Source organism: Scyliorhinus torazame, chromosome 5 (genome assembly GCF_047496885.1).
Source record: "Scyliorhinus torazame isolate Kashiwa2021f chromosome 5, sScyTor2.1, whole genome shotgun sequence".
NCBI lineage: Eukaryota > Metazoa > Chordata > Chondrichthyes > Carcharhiniformes > Scyliorhinidae > Scyliorhinus > Scyliorhinus torazame.
The window spans coordinates 307,781,393-307,804,879 of record NC_092711.1 but is presented as its reverse complement, the minus strand read 5'-3'; the positions used below and the strand labels follow the sequence as shown (position 1 = coordinate 307,804,879).

The window sequence follows — 23,487 nt, the reverse complement described above, 5'->3', positions numbered from 1 at the left end:
CGTCGTGGTGAGCTGACTTTCAGGCGTAGTGTGGCAATTCAATCGTGCCCATAGTGCAGAGGACGCCCTTCGGCCGATCGAGTCTGGACTGACACATGAAAAACACCTGACCTGCCTAATCCCATTTGCCAGCACTTGGCCCATAGCCTTGAATGTTATGACGTGCCAAGTGCTCATTCAGGTACTTTTTAAAGGATGTGAGGCAACCCGCCTCTACCACTCTCGCAGGCAGTGCGTTCCAGACCGTCACCACTCTTTGGGCAGAAACGCTTTTCCTTACATCCCCCCTAAATCTTCTGCCCCTCACCTTGAACTTGTGTACCCCCTGACTGACCCATCAACTAAGGGGGACAGCTTCTCCCTATTCACCCTGTCATTGCCCCTTATAATCTTGTACACCTCGCTCAGGTCGCCCCTCAGTCTTCTCTCCTCCAGTGAAAACAACCCAAGCCTATCCAACCTTACTTCATAACTTAAATGTTCCATCCCAGGCAACATCCTGGTGAATCACCTCTGCACCCCCTCCAGTGCAATCACATCCTTCCTATAATGTGGCGACCAGAATGCACACGGTTCTCCAGCTATGGCCTCACCAAATACAGCTCCATCACGACTTCCCTGCTTTTATAATCTATGCTTCAATTGATAAAGGGAAGTGTCTCATGTGCCTTTTTCACCACCTCATTAATTTGCCCTTCTGTCTTCAGAGATCTATGGACAAACACGTCAAGGTTCCTTTGTTCCTCAGAACTTCCCAGTGTCATGCCATTCATTGAATACTTCCTAGTCAAGTCACTCCTTCCAAAGTGTATCACCTCACACTTTTCAGGGTCAAATTCCATCTGCCACTTATTTGCCCGTATGACCATCCCGTCTATATCTTCCTGTAACCCAAGACGCTCAACCTCACTGTTAACCACATGGCCAATCTTTGTGGCATCCGCAAACTTAGTTATAGCCTCTAAATTATCAGGCACTTTGCCCAGTTTATTATTAAAACATTTTACCCAGGTGCCCTTACTTGCGAGGTGAAGAGGGGACAAAAACAGGTTCACGATTCAACCCAAATTTATTCTCAAGGACAATAAGTGTTTGCAAACAGTCACTATCCCAAGTTATAATGGAGCTGGTTTAGCACAGTGGGCTAAAAGCTGGCTTGTAATGCAGAACAAGACCAGCAGCACAGGTTCAATTCCCATACCAGCCTCCCCCCGAACAGGCGCCGGAATGTGACAACTAGGGGCTTTTCACAGCAACTTCATTGAAGCCTATTTGTGACAACAAGCGATTATTATTATTATTATTATTATTATTATTATCTCAATATTATTTGCCCATAATTTTAATAGTACCTGTGCCGATGAAATGATCGAGTCAGGTGAACCTTTCTGAGTCTCTGCCATCTCAGGTCCTCATCTGAGAAGGTGGTCCTCACACGCCCTCTTCTTTCCATCTCGGGATCGCCGCTGAGTCTTGTCCGCAGTCTCCGTGTCGAGCCTCCGCTGGGATGGTCTCTAGGTGCCTCTTCCAATCTCCCTCTTTGCGCCATTCACGAAGATTCTCTGACATTCAGCCAATGTAGTCATTGGGCGGGGGTCACAACACCAAATAGAGTTGCCAGTTGCCGATTCCAAATCTGTAGCTGATCAAGATCTCCCCCCCCCCCCCCCCCCCCCCCCCTCCCCACCAGGGATCCATCTTCAGGTGTGTTGTTCACACGTAACCTTATCTCATATAAAGTAATGGCGAGAATCCGAGGTGCCAGAAAGTCTGGTTGAATCTGGGGAATACACAACAATCGCTGTTATTTAAATGGGGCCAATTATCTCCTATCTCCGTTTGCAGGACAAGTCCAGACTTTCCCTGGCTTGCGCATCTCTGACCAATGTGTGCGAACTTGGCCTGTATAAATTCCCACCAGGCCTGGTTGCGAGATGTTGCTTGTGGTTTCATTTGAAGTGCCCAATTCTGTGTCGGGCCTATGATTCCAGCCATTGGCGAAATGGCCACATACTGATACAACCCCCTAACATATGTTGTTCATATAAATGACAAATAATAGGGGAGCCAGCACAGATCCCTGTGGCATGCCACTAGACACTGTCTTCCAGTCACTAAACCAGCCTGTGTCATCACCCTTTGTCTCCTACAACTTAGCCAATTCAGTTAGATTGTGCCTGATGCTGATCTTAACACCCTTTACCTTCTTTGTTTCCATAGGCCCCCAATACTCTTACTTGACAAAAGTCCATTGTATTCTGTTTCTGAAATATTCATGATGTGGAGATGCCGGCGTAGGACTGTGGTGAGCACAGTAAGAAGTCTTACAACACCAGGTTAAAGTCCAACAGGTTTGTTTCAAATCACTAGCTTTCGGAGCACTGCTCCTTCCTCAGGTGAATGAAGAGGTATGTTCCAGAAACATATATGTAGACAGATTCAAAGATGCCAGACAATGCTTGGAATGCGAGCATTAGCAGGTGATTAAATCTTTACAGATCCAGAGATGGGGTAACCCCCGGTTAAAGAGGTGTGAATTGTGTCAAGCCAGGACAGTCGGTAGGATTTCGCAGGCCAGATGGTGGGGGATGAATGTAATGCAACATGAATCCCAGGTCCCGGTTGAGGCCGCACTCATGTGTGCGGAACTTGGCTATAAGTTTCTGCTCGGCGATTCTGCATTGTCGTGCGTCCTGAAGGCCGCCTTGGAGAACGCTTACCCGGAGATCAGAGGCTGAATGCCCTTGACTGCTGAAGTGTTCCCCGACTGGAAGGTAACATTCCTGCCTGGTGATTGTCGCGCGATGTCCATTCATTCGTTGTCGCAGCGTCTGCATGGTCTCGCCAATGTACCACGCTTCGGGACATCCTTTCCTGCAGCGTATGAGGTAGACAACGTTGGCCGAGTCGCACGCGAAAGTACCGCGTACCTGGTGGGTGGTGTTCTCGCGTGTAATGATGGTATCCATGTCGATGATCTGGCACGTCTTGCAGAGATTGCCATGGCAGGGTTGTGTGGTGTCGCGGTCACTGTTCTGAAGGCTGGGTAGTTTGCTGCAAACAATAGTTTGTTTGAGGTTGCGCGGTTGTTTGAAGGCAAGTAGTGGGGGTGTGGGGTTGACCTTGGCAAGATGTTCATCTTCATCGATGACGTGTTGAAGGCTGTGAAGAAGATGTCGTAGTTTCTCCGCTCCGAGAAAGTACTGGACGACGAAGGGTATTCTGTCGGTTGTGTCCCATGTTTGTCTTCTGAGGAGGTTGGTGTGGTTTTTTGCTGTGGCGCGTTGGAACTGTCGATCGATGAGTCGAGCGCCATATCCCGTTCGTACAAAGGCATCTTTCAATGTCTGCAGATGTCTGTTACGCTCCTCCTCGACTGAAAAGATCCTATGTATACGGAGGGCTTGTCCATAGGGGATGGCTTCTTTAATGTGTTTAGGGTGGAAGCTGGAGAAGTGGAGCATCATGAGGTTACCCGTGGGCTTGCGGTAAAGCGAAGTGCTAAGGTGACCGTCCTTGATGGAGACGAGTGTGTCCAAGAATGCAACTGATTTTGGAGAGTAGTCCATGGTGAGTCTGATGGTTGGATGGAACTTATTGATGTCATCGTTTCAGTGATTCTTCGCTGTGGGTGATCACAACGTCTTCACCTTCGACAGCAAGTTCTTCATCCAGACGCATGGAACAGCCATGGGGACCAAATTCATGCACATCTTCATGCACAAGTTTGAACAAGACCTACTCACCGCACAGGACCTTCAGCTGATGTTATACACCAGATACATCAATGATTTTTTTTCCTTTGGACCCAGGGCGAAGAATTACATTGAAAGATGCCCTCATACGAACGGGATATGGCGCTCGACTCATCGATCGACAGTTCCAACGCGTCACAGCAAAAAACCTCACCGACCTCCTCAGAAGACACAACCGACAGAATACCCTTCGTCGTCCAGTACTTTCCCGGAGCGGAGAAACTACGACATCTTCTTCACAGCGTTCAACACGTCATCGATGAAGATGAACATCTTGCCAAGGTCATCCACACACCCCCACTACTTGCCTTCAAACAACCGCGCAACCTCAAACAAACCATTGTTTGCAGCAAACTACCCAGCCTTTAGAACAGTGACTGTGACACCACACAACCCTGCCATGGCAATCTCTGCAAGACGTGCCAGATCATCGACATGGATACCACCATTACACGCGAGAACACCACCCACCAGGTACACGGTACATACTCGTGTGACTCGTGTCGCATTATATTCATCCCCCACCATCTGGCCTGCGAAATCCTACCAACTGTCCTGGCTTGACACAATTCACACCTCTTTAACCTGGGGTTACCCCATCTCTGGATCTGTAAAGATTTAATCACCTGCTAATGCTCGTATTCCAAGCATTGTCTGGCATCTTTGAATTTGTCTATATATATGTTTCTGGAAAATACCTCTTCATTCACCTGAGGAAGGAGCAGCGCTCCGAAAGCTAGTGATATCGAAACAAACCTGTTGGCCTTTAACCTGGTGTTGTGAGACGTCTTACTCTGAAATATTCAATTGACCCACTGCCCACCCTCCTTCCACACCCTCAATAACATTTTGAGGCAGAGAGCTCCAAATTTCCACTGTCCTTTGTGCGAACAAGTGCTTCTTAATATCACACCTGTAATAATCCACAGGAGACAGGGAGTCCGTCACCACACCAGTATTTATTTGCAATAACTATATACAAGAGCAGCTCCAAACAGTGCTGTTAGCATTCCAGTCAACTTAAGACTGGTTCACAAAGCCTACGCAGGTGCTTATATGGGCCCCCTCAATGAGCTATCACTCATACTCCAATTGGCCAACCAATAATGCCAATTGGAGGTCATTACAACACCTGAATGACTTGGCCTGGTGCAGACATAATGGGCCAAATGCCTACTTCTGCACCATATCAATCCTGTGATTCTGCGAATTTTAGGATTGCATCCATTTGCTTTGGACTCCCCCCCCACCTGAAATAATAGATTCTCCTGATCCGAAAAAACCCTTTAACGATTTTAAACACCGAAAATGGATCATCCCTTAATCTTTGATACTCAAGCGACTACAAGCCTCAACTACGCAATCTCATAATATAACCCTTGTCTAACTTCGCTGATAAGGAACAACCAATTGGGTGCCGTAATGGGGCATCCTTGGCACAATGCAGGTCTGACCTTTGGCTGAATGGAAATTGGAAAGAAAAAGGAATTATCCTGAATGTTGTGAATATAATACTGTCACAGAAAATGTTCACTTGCTGGCAAATGGAAACAAAGCAATAAACTGTTAAATGTTTCAAGTGCAAGAAATATATTGGAAAAGTATGAACTTGCTAAATGGGCGACACAGAGGTTATAACGCAATTTTCTTTTTGTTGCAGTGACAGCCAATACTGCCACTTAGTTGATATGTAAACCAAAATGATCATTGATAGATTTTGCTTTGAAAGGTTGCAATTTGAGATTGTTTCTCGAGATCCAGCACCTGAAGCAAGCCCGTATTTAAAGGACATGTTCCCAGGGCAAGGTTTTAAATAAAGGAACAACATTTCCTGTTGGCATTTGCGTGGGCACAAGCCTTGGAATTGACTTAATTCATTACCCTGTGTTGTACAATTTCCTTCAGAAGTCAAAACCAAACACGGGGCCATTTATCACGATGCCGGCTTTCTTTGAGATGAAGATTTTTCAAACAACTTGCTTATGTGCGTCGTAACTTTAAGGCCAGGCTTTACAATAAGAATGGTAAAAAAAAAAAAAATATTTTTCTTTTAAGAGGCTATCTTTAAATGAAAAAAGTCTGAGGCAGACAGCCCTTATAAACGAGCACCTACCACAGGTTCATTCCATGAGGTCAGATAACTAGACTTTGGATTTGAGGTAATTTGAATGGGAGAGCAAATTAATTTGCTGCTAATTCCCATGCGCCTTAGAGTTAAAAGAAGCGTTGCCACAGCAGCGGTGGGCTGATTGGTTTCCGAATATTAATTAACTGTGGGCAGTGCATTTGTGTTTTGGCACTTGTTTGACAAGAATGATAGCTTCTATTTGCATTCCAAATCACCAGCTGTCCAGTGAAGATGGATGGCCAGCTTTCTCTTCATTTGTCACTCTCCGTCCACATTATTTTAAAGGAAAAGATAAAATTAAATTAGACCAAGGAGAAAGATAATAAAAAAAAGTCCTCATGAAAGTAAAATTGCCTTTTGCCTTGGAGTTACACGGAGGTTATTGGAAGGTAGTGCAAAAATCTTGATTCTCAATAAACAAAGGAATGAAATACGTGTTTTACACACACACGCGGTTTGCTTTAAATGCGCCCATTTTATTCACTAAAGTTTCTTCATGTGAAATGATTAGGATTGATATCGGTTGGTAGAATCATGATGACGTTAAAACAATTAGGATTAAACTGTACCCGAATTCCCACGACTAGCTTCGCTGTGGTGAATTCCAAGTCGGTTATTTAAAGGTGAAATTGTTGCAGGGTATCCCCTGTAGAGTAATAATCCCAAAGCACAATATGTAGATTCAACATGGTTGAAAGGGAAGAACAAAGCTAACATTTACTCTGGGTTACAGATGACCTCAGAAATCATGAGCACGCGGCTATAGCAAACACCGAACATCTATAATTTGGTCTGTAATAAATACTCTGGGCCAGAAACTGGGATCATTTGCCCTTATGTTTTGAGGGCTGTGAGCGCCCTTGGATGCTCCAAAATCGTGTCCGTGCCAGATGTGCACATGCTTGTTGATTGAGCTGCGCCGGATCCCATACTGGTGAAGGCATCAGAGTGCTTGCGTTGAACTTCTGCTGCAGGTATGCAGAACAGGCAAAGTATTGAAACAAATCCATGTGCACTGCTGATCTGACACCAGCATTGCTATTTTGAATCTCAACGCTTCAGATATCACCCTTTCTTAACCTTGTACAGCTGTGCACCTGCTCAGCAGCAGAAGGAAACCCCACTAGCGCTTTTTAAATTGATCATGAACTTACAGGTTAGTTGCTGGTTGATTTCTTCTGGCTGTTGCTTTGATTCTATAAGTAGCCGGTGCTTTCTGCAGTTGTATCAAGTTGCGAAAGTCTGCAGAGAGGTATGGCAGGTACTGAAGGACTGGATCCTGACTTCAAGGTTTCTGCACAAACTAGTTGGTCTGAGGCATGAGTGCATGAGGAGGTATTCTCCTTGAAATGTAGCATGACTTGAAGAATAAACGGAGGCCATTGAAAGCAGAATGAGTTACTGGAAGAGGGAGGCGGGTGAGAGGCAACAGGGCCTTTGATGGGAGGCCAAATCTTCCCAAGGTAGCAAAGCTTCTACCAGAACCTCAGAGGGGAACAATATGCGAAATGTCTGCGCTTCAAGAAAGAGGCTTTTGCCAAAAATATGAAGTTTGCCAGATGCAGCAGCCACAGTTGTTTCCCCAGAGCAGGCGCAGATTGCATTGCCAGTGGCTGGGAAAGTGATCAAGGCTGTGAACCTTTATGCATTTGGCTCCTTTCAGACTGCAGTTGGGAACATTAGCAACATCTCCCAGATTACCTCCACTGTTGCTTGGTGAGGTCACTAGTACCCACTATTTAAAGTGAGGTCACTGCATTGCATTCTCTCTCCTATCATAGAGAGAGGTTGAACAAGCAACTATTTCATGATATAAGTGTCATTGACTGCACGCAATTCACTTTGTGGGTGTTGCATATCTCTCTGAAGCAAAGCAAAGGAGAGTCCAATCTCCCAGAATATAGCTGGTGAATAAGCATCAGCAGAGAATCATGCGGGTCAATGCCCTCTATCCTGGCAGCAGTCATGATAACTTTATGCGGTGGCAGTCCAGCTGTGCCAGCTGCATTTGACTCACTCGGGAAAACTAAAGGTCCACAAGAGCTGACGACGTGGCTGACGATTCCAGTATGCAACTCGCACACATGTGCTCAGCTTGCACACAACAAAAGCCATGCTACCACTCAATGTAATCGAGCTGAGCATCGGCATGGTGAAACAAGACCTCCGCTGCCCACTTCACCATCATGAGGATCAAGTCACTATCTTGTCATCAGCCATACCTCGAATACCTAAGGATCAGAAGGAGGAAGAACTATGAGGATGAAGATTAGAGGGTGTGGAAAACTGGACAGTCTTTCTGCGTAGGATGACTGTGAAAACTCATCTGAGTACAATATCCATTAACAACCTAGTTCCCCTTTCAGTAACTGTCCCATATATTATCTTAAGTCACTGACTATCGCAATGCCCACTTGGCCACAATACAAAAGTAAGAGCCACCACAAAATAAAGATTCCAAACCAAATTTATAAATGAAACTGTGGTACATTGCATACAAATCTCAATGAAGCATCTTTGTGCACTCTTAGTATCTGCCTCTCTTGTGTCTCTCTGCCTGACTTACACAGTGTTCCCCAGTGGCTGATGCAAGGTGAGTGGAAGGTGGCTGACCAGTGGGAGAGACTGTGGATGACCTTGGAGGATGCTCTCGAGCTTTTCTGGACATTGAGGGCCTGGCTCTGGACTGAACAGCTCGATGTGGGGATTGGCAGAGTACCAGTGGTGGAAGGACAAATGCTGACTTCCGAAGGGTGGACAGAAGGTTTGGGCTTCACAGAGCCACTGCCACTCCCCTGGAGGGAATCTCAGCAATTCTTGCATCACAATGGAAGCTGGGACATTGCCATCAGGTGCTGTTTTCTGGCTGGGCCTGCAAGGTTATGAATGAAGTTGTACTTTATATTCATACTGGAAAGAATTGGCTCCAAGCTCCATGCAAAGCCTTGTGACAAGGTAATGTTATTTTAGCCCTCTGTCATGGCTGAAAGTTGCTCATGCCAGGTGTGTCAGTGCATGAAACTAGTGGTACAGTTGTTAGGACATGGCATTTGAACATGCATTCATTGACCTTTATCACTTGTGTAAGATCATTGAACTTCTTTTAGCATTGCATGCAGGTCCTTGCTGCTGGCATTGACCACAACTGCCATCTATTCCCACTGGGTCTTCTGGCCCTCTGCCGATGCACCACTTTCCACCTTCTCCAGCGCAGTGTTGGAAAGCCGTGGATCCTGCATTGTCCCGCTCTTCAATGTTTCCTTCCACTTCCTTCATGTCTTCCATCCCCTGTTGTAGCCACAATTTAACTGCTCTTTAAGGGGTGGAGGCTGGCCTTAAACAGTGTAGGCAACTGTCAACTGGTGCTAGGCAGTCAGAATGTTGGCCCCCTATTGATAGATGAAATCAAGAGCAATGCAGTTAGCACAGATTACACAGCAGCATGGTGGCACAGTGTTTAACAGTGCTGCCTCACAATGTCCGGGTACGGGTTCAGTTGTAGCCTTGGGTGACTGTCTGTGTGGAGTCTGCACTTTCCCCCCTTGTCTGCGTGGGTTTCCTCCGGGTGCTCCGGTTTCCTCCCACAGTCCAAAGATGTGCAGGTTAGGTGGACTGGCCGTGCTAGATTTCCGCTTCGTGTCCAGGGATGTGCAGGTTAGGTGGGGGCTATGGGCATAGGGCTGGGGAGTGGGCCTAGACACGGTGCTCTTTCAGAGGGTTGGTGCTGACTCGATGAACCGAATGGCCTCCTTCTGCACTGTAGGAATTCTATGGATGTTAATCAATCTAATTATCAGATGTGATGAAGAGAGCTTAATCCAAACTTATTTGACAAACGTTTGGATGCACAGTACTGTTGATTTAAAAAGGTAATATCTGCAATGTGATGAAAAAGAATGAGGTGTAAATTTTGAAGTTAATGTGGGGGGCTTGTTATTAAAAACACAAAGAATATTACTTTCTCCACCATAGTAAATGGCACTGAAGTAAACAAATCTATTGACTAACTATTGTACAAAGAAAATGGTCTAATTCTGCCAGGTAATGTACACAATTAGAGTTCTGTGTTCAGCAACTGGGCCCAAGGAGCACAACACGAGAGCTTGCTTTAAAAGACAAAGCCTGGATGTTTTTACACTTTTAATGGGCCTCAGCCTGGAAGACAAGTTTCTGTCCACTTGCGTATTGTGCGTCTCAAAACATCCAATGTGAAGGAGAAAAGATGGCACGGCCCCGCACACACGAGTGGACAATCAAACGAAAAGTGAGATTGACATTGACTGCCGAGCCCAGAGCTGAGAATGGCAGCAGTGGCTCGGCAGATGTTTGCATCTTCATTTTGCCCCACAGTCCTGGCGAGGCAAGAATGCATGAGGAGTCAGCCTTGAGAGGAAAAATTAAGTCTGAATATAAATTCTTTTATCAAAAGCGAAAATCTTGGCCACCTGTGGCATGTATTGATGTTATTCTGGTGCAATATGTGGGCAGGTTGAGAATGTCACAATCTATATTCTGCAACTGCAGAATCATTAAAAGTAAGATTTTATTGCCTAAAGTGATTGGCTATCAACCTCTTTATAGGGCACAAGAGGCCACAATGTGGTTCCCAAAGTGATAGAGAAAAAATAATAACTTGTGATTGCATTTTGAAACATGGAAACGCCACTTTATTGTAATCTAAGGTTGACTGTTAATACTGGTACCCTTTGGTGCATTTGCAGCAGACACTTGAATTGCTGTTAATTTATCCTTCTTTTGATAATTGGGCTTTGTTGTGCACTGGGAAAAAACCCGGAGTGGTATTTTCCGCTGACTGAGGCCAAAACGCGATTGGCTGGAGAATAGGTTCTGACACCAAAATTGCGGCGGGTGCCGATTTGATGGCAAATCGCAATTCTCCATCACCTTGGCAGTGACGGAAATGCCGTCCGGAACGCATGTACAATAAACACCCTTTGCATATCATTAGCGGGCCTGACCCGGTATTCTCCGGGGCCTCCGCGACTCTCCGCTGCCGATGTGCCGAGTTCTCGATGGCGTGGTTCACTTACGCTTTTAGAAATCGCGACTGCTGAGGGAGAGAGAGTGTCCGACATTCCATTGCCGCTGGTCAGGGGACTTCTGCCAGGGCCGGGGGAGTAGCAGGGGGTGGCCAGGAGGTGGGCTGCGGGGCCGTGGTGGATGGGCGTGGAACACCATTGCCGCAGACAGGAAGGCAGCCATGCAGATGCGCACACCGCTGACTGCCCACTGTGAACTTAGGGTCACAGGTCGTATTGGTTCCCCGCCTTCCGGGGAACCCCCTAGGTGCCCTCTGGCCCCAACCGACACATCAGCTGTATGGGCGTGCTGCAGCACAACCAGTGCTATCTTGTTGGCTGGGATGGGGTGTGTGGGGAGTGTAATGTGTATATACGGCTGCAGCTTATCAGCCTCCCGAGTGTCAATCACGGACCCGGTGAATCCCGCACCGTTTTTCATTGGAATTGATTGTGTTCACTGGAATTGATTGTGCCGCCAGTCCCAGCCCTTCCACAGTCACTGAATCAGTCCAGGTTCAGGGCCAGTTTTGCTGTCGTGAATTCTGCCCCGGCATCAACACTTCGGGCTGGATTCTCCGATTGCCGACGGCGAAATCACATTCAGCGATTGGCCAAAATCGGGGGCAGTACCATTTTTCGGATGCTCCACCCCCTCAAAATGACATCATCGCTGAGTACGCCGTATGCCTTTGGGACAACCTCAGGGCATCACCAGAGGCCGTCCCCAGGTGCTGCGCCCCCGATGGGCCGACTTCCCGACGGCGTGGGATACGTGTGCTCACAGTTTTCGGGGACCTAGCGTGGCGGCTGAGGCACTTTGAGACAACCAAAGATGAATGATTTTCTTTCTTGGTGGAACGTCAGAGAAAATATCATTCGAGCTGGACTCACATGAGTGAACGTTTAAGCCCAAATTTACAATGTTAGAAGTAATCCAATGAACTGACTGCTCCTAGATGTACAAAAGAATTTGCTTTTGGAACTTTTGTGACCTAGGAACAGGGGCGGGATTCTGCGGGAATCGGCGGGGCGGGCAACACCGTCGGGAAGCTCCCGCGCATGCGCCAACTCGCGCTGGCCGGCGGAGGCCCTTCGGTGCCGGTTGGCGTGGCGGCAAGCCCCTTCCCCGCCGGCCGGCACAGCGCAAACCACTCAGGCGCCGACTTAGCCCTTGAAGGTGCGGAGGATTCCGTACCTTCGGGGCGGCCCACGACGGAGTGGTTCACACCACTCCTCGGCACCAGAGTGACCCGACCCGCTGGTTCGTGGAGAATCCCGCCCATGATCGTTAATTAAGGTAATTTCAGAACTGCTGGCACGGTGGCAGTGGTTAGCACTGCTGCCCCACAGCTCCAGGGGCCCAGGTTCAATTCTGGCCTCGGGTGACAGTGTGGAGTTTGCACGTTCTCCTCGTGCCTGCGTGGATTTCCTTCGGGTGCTCCGGTTTCCTCTCACAGTCCAAAGATGTGCAGGTTAGGTGGATTGGTCATACTAATTTGCCCCTTAGTGTCCAAGAGGTTAGGTGGGGTTACTGGGTTCCGCAATAGGATGGAGATGCGGGCTTAAGTAGAGTGCTCTTTCCTTGGGCCGGTGCAGACTCGATGGGCCGAATGGCCTCCGTATTCAATGTAAATTCTGTGATTCTGTGAACTGCCATTAACATTAATTAACACAACGTGACAACTTGATTTAACTGTACCAGTTATCTGCAACATTTCATGGGAGTTGAATATAGGTCAGGAGAGCATTGCGAGCTACAGCAGGGTCCAAGATCGGGTCAACGTTGGGCCAGAGTCAAAGTTGGTCCAGGGGTCAGGGCTGGACCAGTAGAGCAGTGGGAGAAGGAGGAGTGACAGCTCACCACCTGTCAATGAGTGCAGGGTGCAAGGCTTGTGGTGGGGTGTAAGCAGCATCAAGATCTAGTTGGGGGAGGACTGGGACAGGGACCAGGACAGTGAGAGCAACAAGTATGTGATAAGTATGTACCGGTCAGGCAGGGAGGAAGGCGTCGAGCGAGGGAACCGTGGTTTACCAAGGAAGTGGAATCTCTTGTTAAGAGGAAGAAGGAGGCCTATGTGGAGATGAGGTGTGAAGTTTCAGTTGGGGCGATGGATAGTTACAAGGTAGCAAGGAAGGATCTAAAGAGAGAGCTAAGACGAGCAAGGAGGGGACATGAGAAGTATTTGGCAGGAAGGATCAAGGAAAACCCAAAAGCTTTCTATAGGTATGTCAGGAATAAGCGAATGACTAGGGAAAGAGTAGGACCAGTCAAGGACAGGGATGGGAAATTGTGTGTGGAGTCTGAAGAGATAGGCGAGATATTAAATGAATATTTTTCGTCAGTATTCACTCAGGAAAAAGATAATGTTGTGGAGGAGAATGCTGAGCCCCAGGCTAATAGAATAGATGGCATTGAGGTACGTAGGGAAGAGGTGTTGGCAATTCTGGACAGGCTTAAAATAGATAAGTCCCCCGGACCTGATGGGATTTAACCTAGGATTCTCTGGGAGGCCAGGGAAGAGATTGCTGGACCTTTGGCTTTGATTTTTATGTCATCATTGGCTACAGGAATAGTGCCAGAGGACTGGAGGACAGCAAATGTGGTCCCTTTGTTCAAAAAGGGGAGCAGAGACAACCCCGGCAACTATAGACCGGTGAGCCTCACGTCTGTAGTGGGTAAAATCTTGGAGGGGATTATAAGAGACAAGATTTATAATCATCTAGATAGGAATAATATGATCAGGGATAGTCAGCATGGCTTTGTAAAGGGTAGGTCATGCCTCACAAACCTTATTGAGTTCTTTGAGAAGGTGACTGAACAGGTAGATGAGGGTAGAGCAGTTGATGTGGTGTATATGGATTTCAGCAAAGCGTTTGATAAGGTTCCCCACGGTAGGCTATTGCAGAAAATACGGAGGCTGGGGATTGAGGGTGATTTAGAGATGTGGATCAGAAATTGGCTAGCTGAAAGAAGACAGAGGGTGGTGGTTGATGGGAAATGTTCAGAATGGAGTACAGTCACAAGTGGAGTACCACAAGGATCTGTTCTGGGGCCGTTGCTGTTTGTCATTTTTATCAATGACCTAGAGGAAGGCGCAGAAGGGTGGGTGAGTAAATTTGCAGACGATACTAAAGTCGGTGGTGTTGTCGATAGTGTGGAAGGATGTAGCAGGTTACAGAGGGATATAGATAAGCTGCAGAGCTGGGCTGAGAGGTGGCAAATGGAGTTTAATGTAGAGAAGTGTGAGGTGATTCACTTTGGAAGGAACAACAGGAATGCGGAATATTTGGCTAATGGTAAAGTTCTTGAAAGTGTGGATGAGCAGAGGGATCTAGGTGTCCATGTACATAGATCCCTGAAAGTTGCCACCCAGGTTGATAGGGTTGTGAAGAAGGCCTATGAAGTGTTGGCCTTTATTGGTAGAGGGATTGAGTTCCGGAGTCGGGAGGTCATGTTGCAGCTGTACAGAACTCTGGTACGGCCGCATTTGGAGTATTGCGTACAGTTCTGGTCACCGCATTATAGGAAGGACGTGGAGGCTTTGGAGCGGGTACAGAGGAGATTTACCAGGATGTTGCCTGGTATGGAGGGAAAATCTTATGAGGAAAGGCTGATGGACTTGAGGTTGTTTTCGTTGGAGAGAAGAAGGTTAAGAGGAGACTTAATAGAGGCATACAAAATAATCAGGGGGTTGGATAGGGTGGACAGTGAGAGCCTTCTCCTGCGGATGGAAATGGCTGGCACGAGGGGACATAACTTTAAACTGAGGGGTAATAGATATAGGACAGAGGTCAGAGGTAGGTTCTTTACGCAAAGAGTAGTGAGGCCGTGGAATGCCCTACCTGCTACAGTAGTGAACTCGCCAACATTGAGGGCATTTAAAAGTTTATTGGATAAACATATGGATGATAATGGCATAGTGTAGGTTAGATGGCTTTTGTTTCGGTGCAACATCGTGGGCCGAAGGGCCTGTACTGCGCTGTATCGTTCTATGTTCTATGTTCTAAGAAAAGGAGCAAGGGTTGGGAAAGCAGTGAGAGTTTGTGTTGGGTTTGAAGAGCACGAGAGGTGGGTGCTAAATATCCTTTGGCAGCCTGCACTCCTATAGACTTGTGAAAACCAATTATGGATCAAAGCAAAGACTTAATGGCAAATTTTACCGACTCAGTTATTTCAAATACAATTGCCGACAGCAAAAAAACAATTCCAGCAAGAATGATGTGGGGTAAAATTTTACGTCTGCCGTGCGGACATGTGCCTGACAAGGAAGCACGTTAAATGGTGCATCATGACATTGGGTGCGTACCCTGATGTCATCGCACATATTTTGGTTGGCGGGCACAGGAGCGACAATTATGCTGCTTGTTGAGGAGATTGATTCCTCAATTGATCAACACTTGAGGTGCCCCGTATAATTTCAAGCTTGGCACACGGGGAACACGGGCAGGTGTTTCAAAACATATATTTCTGGGAAGTTTTGACGTCGAACTGTCACCTACATTTGGGGGATGTGACGAGTCATTTAAAAATGGCCCACGGGTCGGTCCTTGGACAAGCCTGTTCCGGGTGGTGAAGGTTGTGAGTTTGGAAGGTTTCTGCAGACGGAGCTGCGGTGAGCTGCTGCAGTGCACCTTGTAGATGGCACATTCTGCCACAACTCTGCATCGGTGGCAGAGAGAATGATGCTTAAGGTGGTGGATGGAATACCAATAAAGCAGGCTGTTTTCTCATTGATGATGCTGTGATTCTTGAGTTTTGTTGGACCTGCATCTATCCAGGCAAATGGAGAGTATCCCATCACACTCCTGACTTGTGTCTTGTAGATGGTGGACAATCGTTGGGGAGTCAGGAGGTGAGTTATTCACCCCTGACCTACTCTTCTAGCCACAGTATTCATTGGGCTGTATTTTATGGCCTGGTCGCACCCACTTCAAGATCGTCATGGACAGGACGGGGTCCATTTAAAGGTCCGTCGACCTCAGACGGGAATTTCCGGTTGACGGGCGGGCGCGGTCGAAAAATCCCGCACATATTGTTGGTCCAGTTCAGTTTGTGGTCAATGGTAACCTCCACGATGTAGATAGTGGGAGATTCAGCGATGATAATGCCATTGAATTTCATGGGCCGGTGGTTAGACCCTCTGTTGTTGGAGATGGTTTATTTGCCTGGAAATTATATGGCATGAATATTACTTGCCACTTATCAGGCCAAGCCTGAAAGTTGCCCAGGTCTTATTGCATTTGGACATGAACTGCTTCAGTCTTAGAATCTCTACAGTGCAGAAGGAGGCCATTTGGCCCATTGAGTCTGCATCTAGCCTCCGAAAGAGCACCCTACCTAGGTCCACTCCCCCACCCACCCCATCCCCACAACCCCGTAACGTGACCTGCACATCTTTGGACAATAAAGGGTAACTTCACATGACCAATCCATCTAATCTTCTTCAGTATGTGAGGAGGCACAAATGATTCTGAACATTGTGCAGTCATCGGCAAACATCTTCACTTCTTACTTTATGATAGAGGGAAGGTCATTGATGTAGCAGCTGAAGATGGTTGGGCCTAGGACACTACCCTGAGGGATTCCTTCAGCGATGTCCTGGGACTAAGATGATTGACACCCAACGATCAAGCCACCCTGATCCAATGTGCCGTCAATTCCATCCCCACTTGACCTGGAGTCGCAACTCGGGTGAAATTAGATTTTATTTGAAGTACCTGAGATCCTTAGTTGAGACCAATGATCTACTGTCACCAGGTTTGTAGCTTTAACCCAAGTAATCTTTTATTATGTAGAGTATTAGCAGACAGAAAATTGTAACTGGTTTTCTCTGGCCAAGTTGTTTAGTTTCTCTGTATATTCAGGATCATTTCAAGTTGACTGCAAAGATGTGCCAGGCCCTCACTGGATCAGAACAATACAGCAGTTCTTTACTTCAGCAAGTAAGAGAGAGAGAGAGTTCTTTCTCTTTCCAAGGTCTAAACACTTCTGCCAAGCTCCCTCAGAAAGCATCATGCAGGAACCAATCGCTGACTCTTGGTAGGCCGAACACTGAGCATCGTGAGCAGTCAATTGCTGAGTAAATGCCACTTGATCGCACTGTCAATTACACCTTCCATCACTTCACCGGTGATCAAGAGTAAACAGATGGAGCTGTAACTGGTGAGGTGTGATTTGTGTTGTTTTCTGTGAATAGGACCTACCAGAGCAGGTCTCCACATTGTCGGATATTATTACAATTATTGCATTATTGCTGTTGAAAGGAGCAAAACAGAGGGTAGTTAATTGTATTTGAAATACTCGGATTCTGTGAACAAATGGCCTCTATTGTGTTGTACTAGAATGATAAGCTAATGATGAATGCTTCTGTGCATATATATATTTATAAATTTTGTTGCGTTAAACTAAGCTGGGGTTGTTCTCCACAGAACAAAGAAGGTTAAACGGAGATTCAGTGGATATGTTCAAAATTATTAGAGGTTTTGGTAGAGTACAAAGGGAAAATATTTTTCCACTGGCTGGAGATTTGGCAAACAAAGGACATAGCTTGCAATAATGGGCAAAATTATGAAGAAGAGATCAAAATATATTTTTGTTTACATAGCAAATTGTAATGATCTGGATTGTACTATCATAAAGGGTGATGAAAGCAGATTCAACAATAACTTTCATGAGGACATAAGACATAGGAACAGGAATAGTCCATTCAATCCCTCAAGTTTCTTTCGCCATTCAGTTTGATCATGGCTGATCAGGTTGGATGGGCTGAAAGGCCTTCAAACATACAAATTATGAGCAGGTATAGGCCCCTCAAGCCTACTCCACCATTCAATAAAATCATGGCTATTCTGATGGTAACTTCAACCCCACATTCCTGCCTACACCCCTATCAACCCCTGTTAATCAAGACTCTATTGAGCTCTGATTTAAAAATATTGAAAGACGATGTTTCCACTGCCTTTTGAGGAAGAGACTCACCACCCTCTGAAAGAGAAAATTTCTCCTCATTTCGTCTTAAATGGGCGACCAATTATTTTTAAATCGTGGTCCCCAGTTCGAGATTCACTGACAAGAGGAAACATCCTCTCCACATCCACCTGTCAAAAACCCCCCAGGATTTTAAAGGTTTCAATGAAGTCGCCTCTTACTCTTCTAAACTCTAGTCAATACTAACCTAACCTCTCCAACCTTACCTCAAAAGACAACCCGCCCATTGCTGGCATTAGGCTAGTCAACCTTCTCTGACACCGTTACATCTTTCTGTGCCTCCCTCTGTTCTGTTTGATTCTGTGATTTTATATTTAGTCCACTCTCAAGGCATTCCAAAATTCTTCACAGGCATTTGAACTACTTTGGGGTATAGCCCCGGTTGTGCCATTGGAAAACAGAGTGACCAATTTGGACACAGCGAGATCCCAGAAATGGAAATGAAATAAACAATCAGTTCATCTATTTTTTTTGGGGGGGTGGTATGAGGTTAAGCAGGGCAACAGAGAATGCCCTGCTCTTCCAACAGTGCCTTGAACATAAGAACATAAGAACTAGGAGCAGGAGTAGGCCATCTGGCCCCTCGAGCCTGCTCCGCCATTCAATGAGATCATGGCTGATCTTTTGTGGACTCAGCTCCACTTTCCAGCCCGAACACTATAACCCTTAATCCTTTATTCTTCAAAAAACTATCTATCTTTATCTTAAAAACATTTAATGAAGGAGCCTCTACTGCTTCACTGGGCAAGGAATTCCATAGATTCACAACCCTTTGGGTGAAGAAGTTCCTCCTAAACTCAGTCCTAAATCTACTTCCCCTTATTTTGAGGCTATGCCGCCTAGTTCTGCTTTCACCCGCCAGTGGAAACAACCTGCCCGCATCTATCCTATCTATTCCCTTCATAATTTTATATGTTTCTATAAGATTCCCCCTCATCCTTCTAAATTCCAACGAGTACAGAAAGATGTAGTCTCAGTCTAAGTCCATGCAAGTCCACTTGTTCAGTGCTACACTGAAATATCAGTTTTAATTGGGCACTAAAGTCCAGGAGTGAGGCTTAAACCCACACCCGTCTGCCTCTGGAGCAAGAGTAGTGCTCCAAGCTGACATACCATGCTTCCTTGATCCCCACCCTCCCTTGACACAATTAAGTTGACTTGGATGCCAAATTTGCTAACATTTTTTCTTTATGTACCCTAATACGTTCTAATCATCTGTGGGATTCCTTATATCTTTCAGCTGTACTCACTGACAAGCTACCTCGGCTCCTCCTCCCCCTCGAAAACCAACAAAGTATTGTAGAAGTCCAGCTGGGTAAGTTACTTCCTTCAGGAGCCATCTTTAACATCAGCAGTGTGAATATCAATATTGTCATGTGATTTTTCTATCCTTCACCTGTTTACATGGCGGTATTTCCATACTTAACTCTTTGCTCACTCGTGCTCCCCACGGATACATCAATCTTTTTGTCACCTTTGATTTTCCACTCTCCCGGTTGTACAACGGACGCTCAGCCAAAGGCTGAAATGGAGGATATTCTCGATGACTGTGTTGAAACGTTTGATTTTGTGTCAGGCTTTGTGATCACCGCTTCAAGTCAGGCCACCTGTTCAGATTTTCCCAACGGCATCCATCAACCTTTCTCAGTTAGTTTAAACTGAACTACACAACACGCTTCAAAGGAATGTGGCTTCAGGTTTGATGTATGCCTTAATAGACCACCAGCGATTCCTTCATGTTGCATAATGGCTGACACAGCATCGCAGGCTGGAATTTCCAACTCTGGTGTGTAAAGCAGACAGGGGTGGATCAGCTACCAATGGACTAAATTTTGGTGGTGGGTGGGGTGGGGGTGGGGGGGGGGGGTGGGGAGGTGGGGGGAGGTAGTTTCAGAATGGGGTGAAGAATGAGAAGTGAATAATGGCAGGGGAGGGTGAATAATGGTCGATAACAAGCAGGGTGAATAACAGGGAGATAAATAATGGAGTGTGTGGGGGGAGGGGGGTTTATAATGGGGGTGTGATCAATAATGGGACATGAACAGGCAGCCAATCAACTGTCATCCGTGATTCTGCCCCTCCCCTGAATTTGAAAGCTCTTTTAGCAATCTCAATTTCAATCAATACCCGTGCCGGTGATCCCAGATGACCCTTCCGTTTGTGATCAATAAATCAATACTAAACAACATTCAGAAACCCAGCTCTCCAAACTCAGTAAACATTAAAATCATATAAAACACTTGCTGCGTAAAGGAATCATAGGTTCTAAGAGGTAACAGAAGCAAGGTAAATGCAATTCCATTGATAGTTCAGTGCAAGGAACGCTGGGCGGGATTCTCTGAGGCCCGCGCCGGGCCGGAGAATCGCCACAACCGCGCCACGCCGCCCCGACGCCGGCACGCGTCCACGGCCGGGCCGCCGATTCTCCAGCCTTGATGGGCTGAGCGGCCGCGCAGAAACGGCAGAGTCCCGTCGGCGCCGTCCACACCTGCTCGCAGCCGCCGGGAACTCTGCGCGCAGGGTCGGGGAGGGCCTGTGGGGGGGAGGGGGGGGGGGGAAGAGGGGCTCCTTCGCCGGGGTGGGCCTCCGATGGGGTCTGGCCCGCGATCGGGGCCCACCGATAGGCGGGCAGGCCTCTCCAGCCCCGGCCCTATTTTGTTACGTGCCTGGCCTCTGAACCCCCGCGCCATGTTGCATCGGGGCCGGCGCGTTGAAGCAGTCCCCCGCGCATGCGCGGGTTGGTGGGGCGCTCAGTTAGCGCCGGGAAGGGAGGCTTGAGCGGCGTGAACCGATCCAGTACCGTGCTGGCCCCCTGTGGGGGCCAGAATCGGTAGTGCCCGTTTTGCCCCATTGTGAAACGCGACGGCGTTCACAACGGCACGGACACTCTGCCTCCATTTCGGAGAATCCTGCCCCCTGTGTTTGTATATGTGTTGTGCAGGTTCTGCAGTTCATCTGCATTGGGGCAATAACCTGGTCCTCTGCTTGGATTATGGCACCAATGTCTCCCAAACAAAAAGTGCCCAGTTCTTCTGGGCAAGTGAGGAAGAGGGGCTTGAGACGGCAGGAGAGCCTAAGTTCTTACTAGATGCTGAAACCAATCGGATTGGCCTTGTGGTGGGCAGAAATTCTGTACCCAACATGCTTGCTGGTGAAGAATGGTGCATGCTTGGGTCTGGAAGAAAAAATAATGCATTTGAGGAGAGGGAGAGAGAGGGAGAGACTGGGCAATTTGGCCAGGGGCAGCCTGATGGGGGAGAAAGAGGGGAAGGAAACTGACAACAGGCTTGAGATTGAAGATTGGTCTCAGGTAATCATGTGACTAAAATACTACAGACTATATGGTTTCCATGGAACAATCAAGTCAGTCAAATAGAGGTGGAACTGAAGCACATGATTTGGATGGGCTAATCATTTGACTAGAAAGCGACAGAGGGAGTGATTATTCAGGTCAAAAATAAAGTGCTTCTGCCAACAAAGAATCGGGACTGTGTCCCGCTGGCATGTCCTCTTTTCTAACCGCAGAAAGCATTCAGCATTGGTAAAGTGGCCAGCAGCTGTCAATCAGGACAAGGATTTTTAGAAACATTTTGGTTAGGACCAATGCATTCAAGCGTGAAGAGAACGATAAATAAACACACTTCCTGCCTGTTGTGGTTAAGCCATTAAGCTGCCCATCAAAGGCTGGTTAAAGGTGAAATTGTGAAATTCAATGAATGCAAAGGATCTCAGATTTCAAAGCTTTTCAAGTGTTGTGGGTTTTCTAGGAAGGCTCAGGCACTTCAACAGGCAGCAGTGTTAAAAGCATAGGGTTGAGAGAGCAGATGTGAGGAAACGTTTGGGAGACTTAACATTGGTGCCATAATCCAAGCAGAGGACCAGGTTATTACAGCCCCCTGGCTTGTATCTTTAATGAACTGTCCGATCTACTCATTAGCAGTCAGGCAGAACAAGTTCATGGTCAAAAGACTACTTGAAAGATGAAACAGTTCACAGACAAAAAGATGATGATTTTGAACAGAGGGTTGCCTGAGATCACCATTCCAAAGGGGATCTTCAGGTTGCCCAGGGCTAGAAGGGACAGTCCAGACATCGGATCCCGGCGGAGGGTGCTGAAGTCAACCCTTCCCCAGCCCAAGCCAACCCAACCCCCAGGACCTGTTGGGGACCCTCCCTCTGCAGCCTGGCAACGGCACATGAACAATGTGGGGGTTTACTACAGGCCTCCCAACAGCCAGCAGGAGATAGAGGAGCAGATAGGTAGACAGATTTTGGAAAAGAGTAAAAACAACAGGGTTGTGGTGATGGGAGACTTCAACTTGCCCAATATTGACTGGGACTCACTTAGTGCCAGGGACTTAGACGGGGCAGAGTTTGTAAGGAGCATCCAGGAGGGCTTCTTAAAACAATATGTAGACAGTCCAACTAGGGAAGGGGCGGTACTGGACCTGGTATTGGGGAATGAGCCCGGCCAGGTGGTAGAAGTTTCAGTAGGGGAGCATTTCGGGAACAGTGACCACAATTCAGTAAGTTTTAAAGTGCTGGTGGACAAGGATAAGAGTGGTCCTAGGGTGAATGTGCTAAATTGGGGGAAGGCTAATTATAACAATATTAGGCGGGAACTGAAGAACCTAGATTGGGGTCGGATGTTTGAGGGTAAATCAACATCTGACATGTGGGAGACTTTCAAGTGTCAGTTGAAAGGAATTGAGGACCGGCATGTTCCTGTGAGGAAGAAGGATAAATAAGGAAATTTTCAGGAACCTTGGATAACGAGAGATATTGTAGGCCTCGTCAAAAAGAAAAAGGAGGCACTTGTCAGGGCTAAAAGGTTGGGAACAGACGAAGCCTGTGTGGAATATAAGGAAAGTAGAAAGGAACTTAAGCAAGGAGTCAGGAGGGCTAGAAGGGGTCACGAAAAGTCATTGACAAATAGGGTTAAGGAAAATCTCAAGGCTTTTTACACGTACATAAAAAGCAAGAGGGCAGCCAGGGAAAGGGTTGGCCCACTGAAGGCTAGGCAAGGGAATCTATGTGTGGAGCCAGAGGAAATGGGCGAGGTACTAAATGAATACTTTGCATCAGTATTCACCAAAGAGAAGGAATTGGTAGATGTTGAGTCTGGAGAAGGGTGTGTAGATAGCCTGGGTCACATTGAGATCCAAAAGGACAAGGTGTTGGGCGTTTTGAAAAATATTAAGGTAGATAAGTCACCAGGGCCTGATGGGATCTACCCCAGAATACTGAAGGAGGCTGGAGAGGAAATTGCTGAGGCCTTGACAGAAATCTTTAGATCCTCACTGTCTTCAGGTGATGTCCTGGAGGACTGGAGAATAGCCAATGTTGTTCCTCTGTTTAAGAAGGATAGCAAGGATAATCCAGGGAACTACAGGCCGGTGAGCCTTATGTCAGTGGTAGGGAAATTACTGGAGAGAATTCTTCGAGACAGTATCAACTCCTATTTGGAACCAATGGACGTATTAGTGAGAGGCAGCATGGTTTTGTGAAGGGGAGGTCGTGTCTCACTAACCTGATAGAGTTTTTCGAGGAGGTCACAAAGATGATTGATGCAGG

The 23,487-nt window shown here is 47.0% G+C and overlaps 1 protein-coding gene across 3 annotated transcripts in view; it reads left to right on the top strand.

Annotated features, from left to right (window-relative positions):
* il1rapl2 (interleukin 1 receptor accessory protein-like 2) overlaps positions 1–23,487 on the top strand; it is a 1,171,280-nt gene that overhangs the window by 839,903 nt on the left and 307,890 nt on the right. For all 3 annotated transcript variants that reach the window (XM_072505900.1, XM_072505901.1, XM_072505902.1), the window contains one exon: positions 19,154–19,228. In XM_072505900.1, the coding sequence (XP_072362001.1) occupies positions 19,154–19,228 (75 nt within the window). The remainder of the gene's footprint in view (positions 1–19,153; positions 19,229–23,487) is intronic.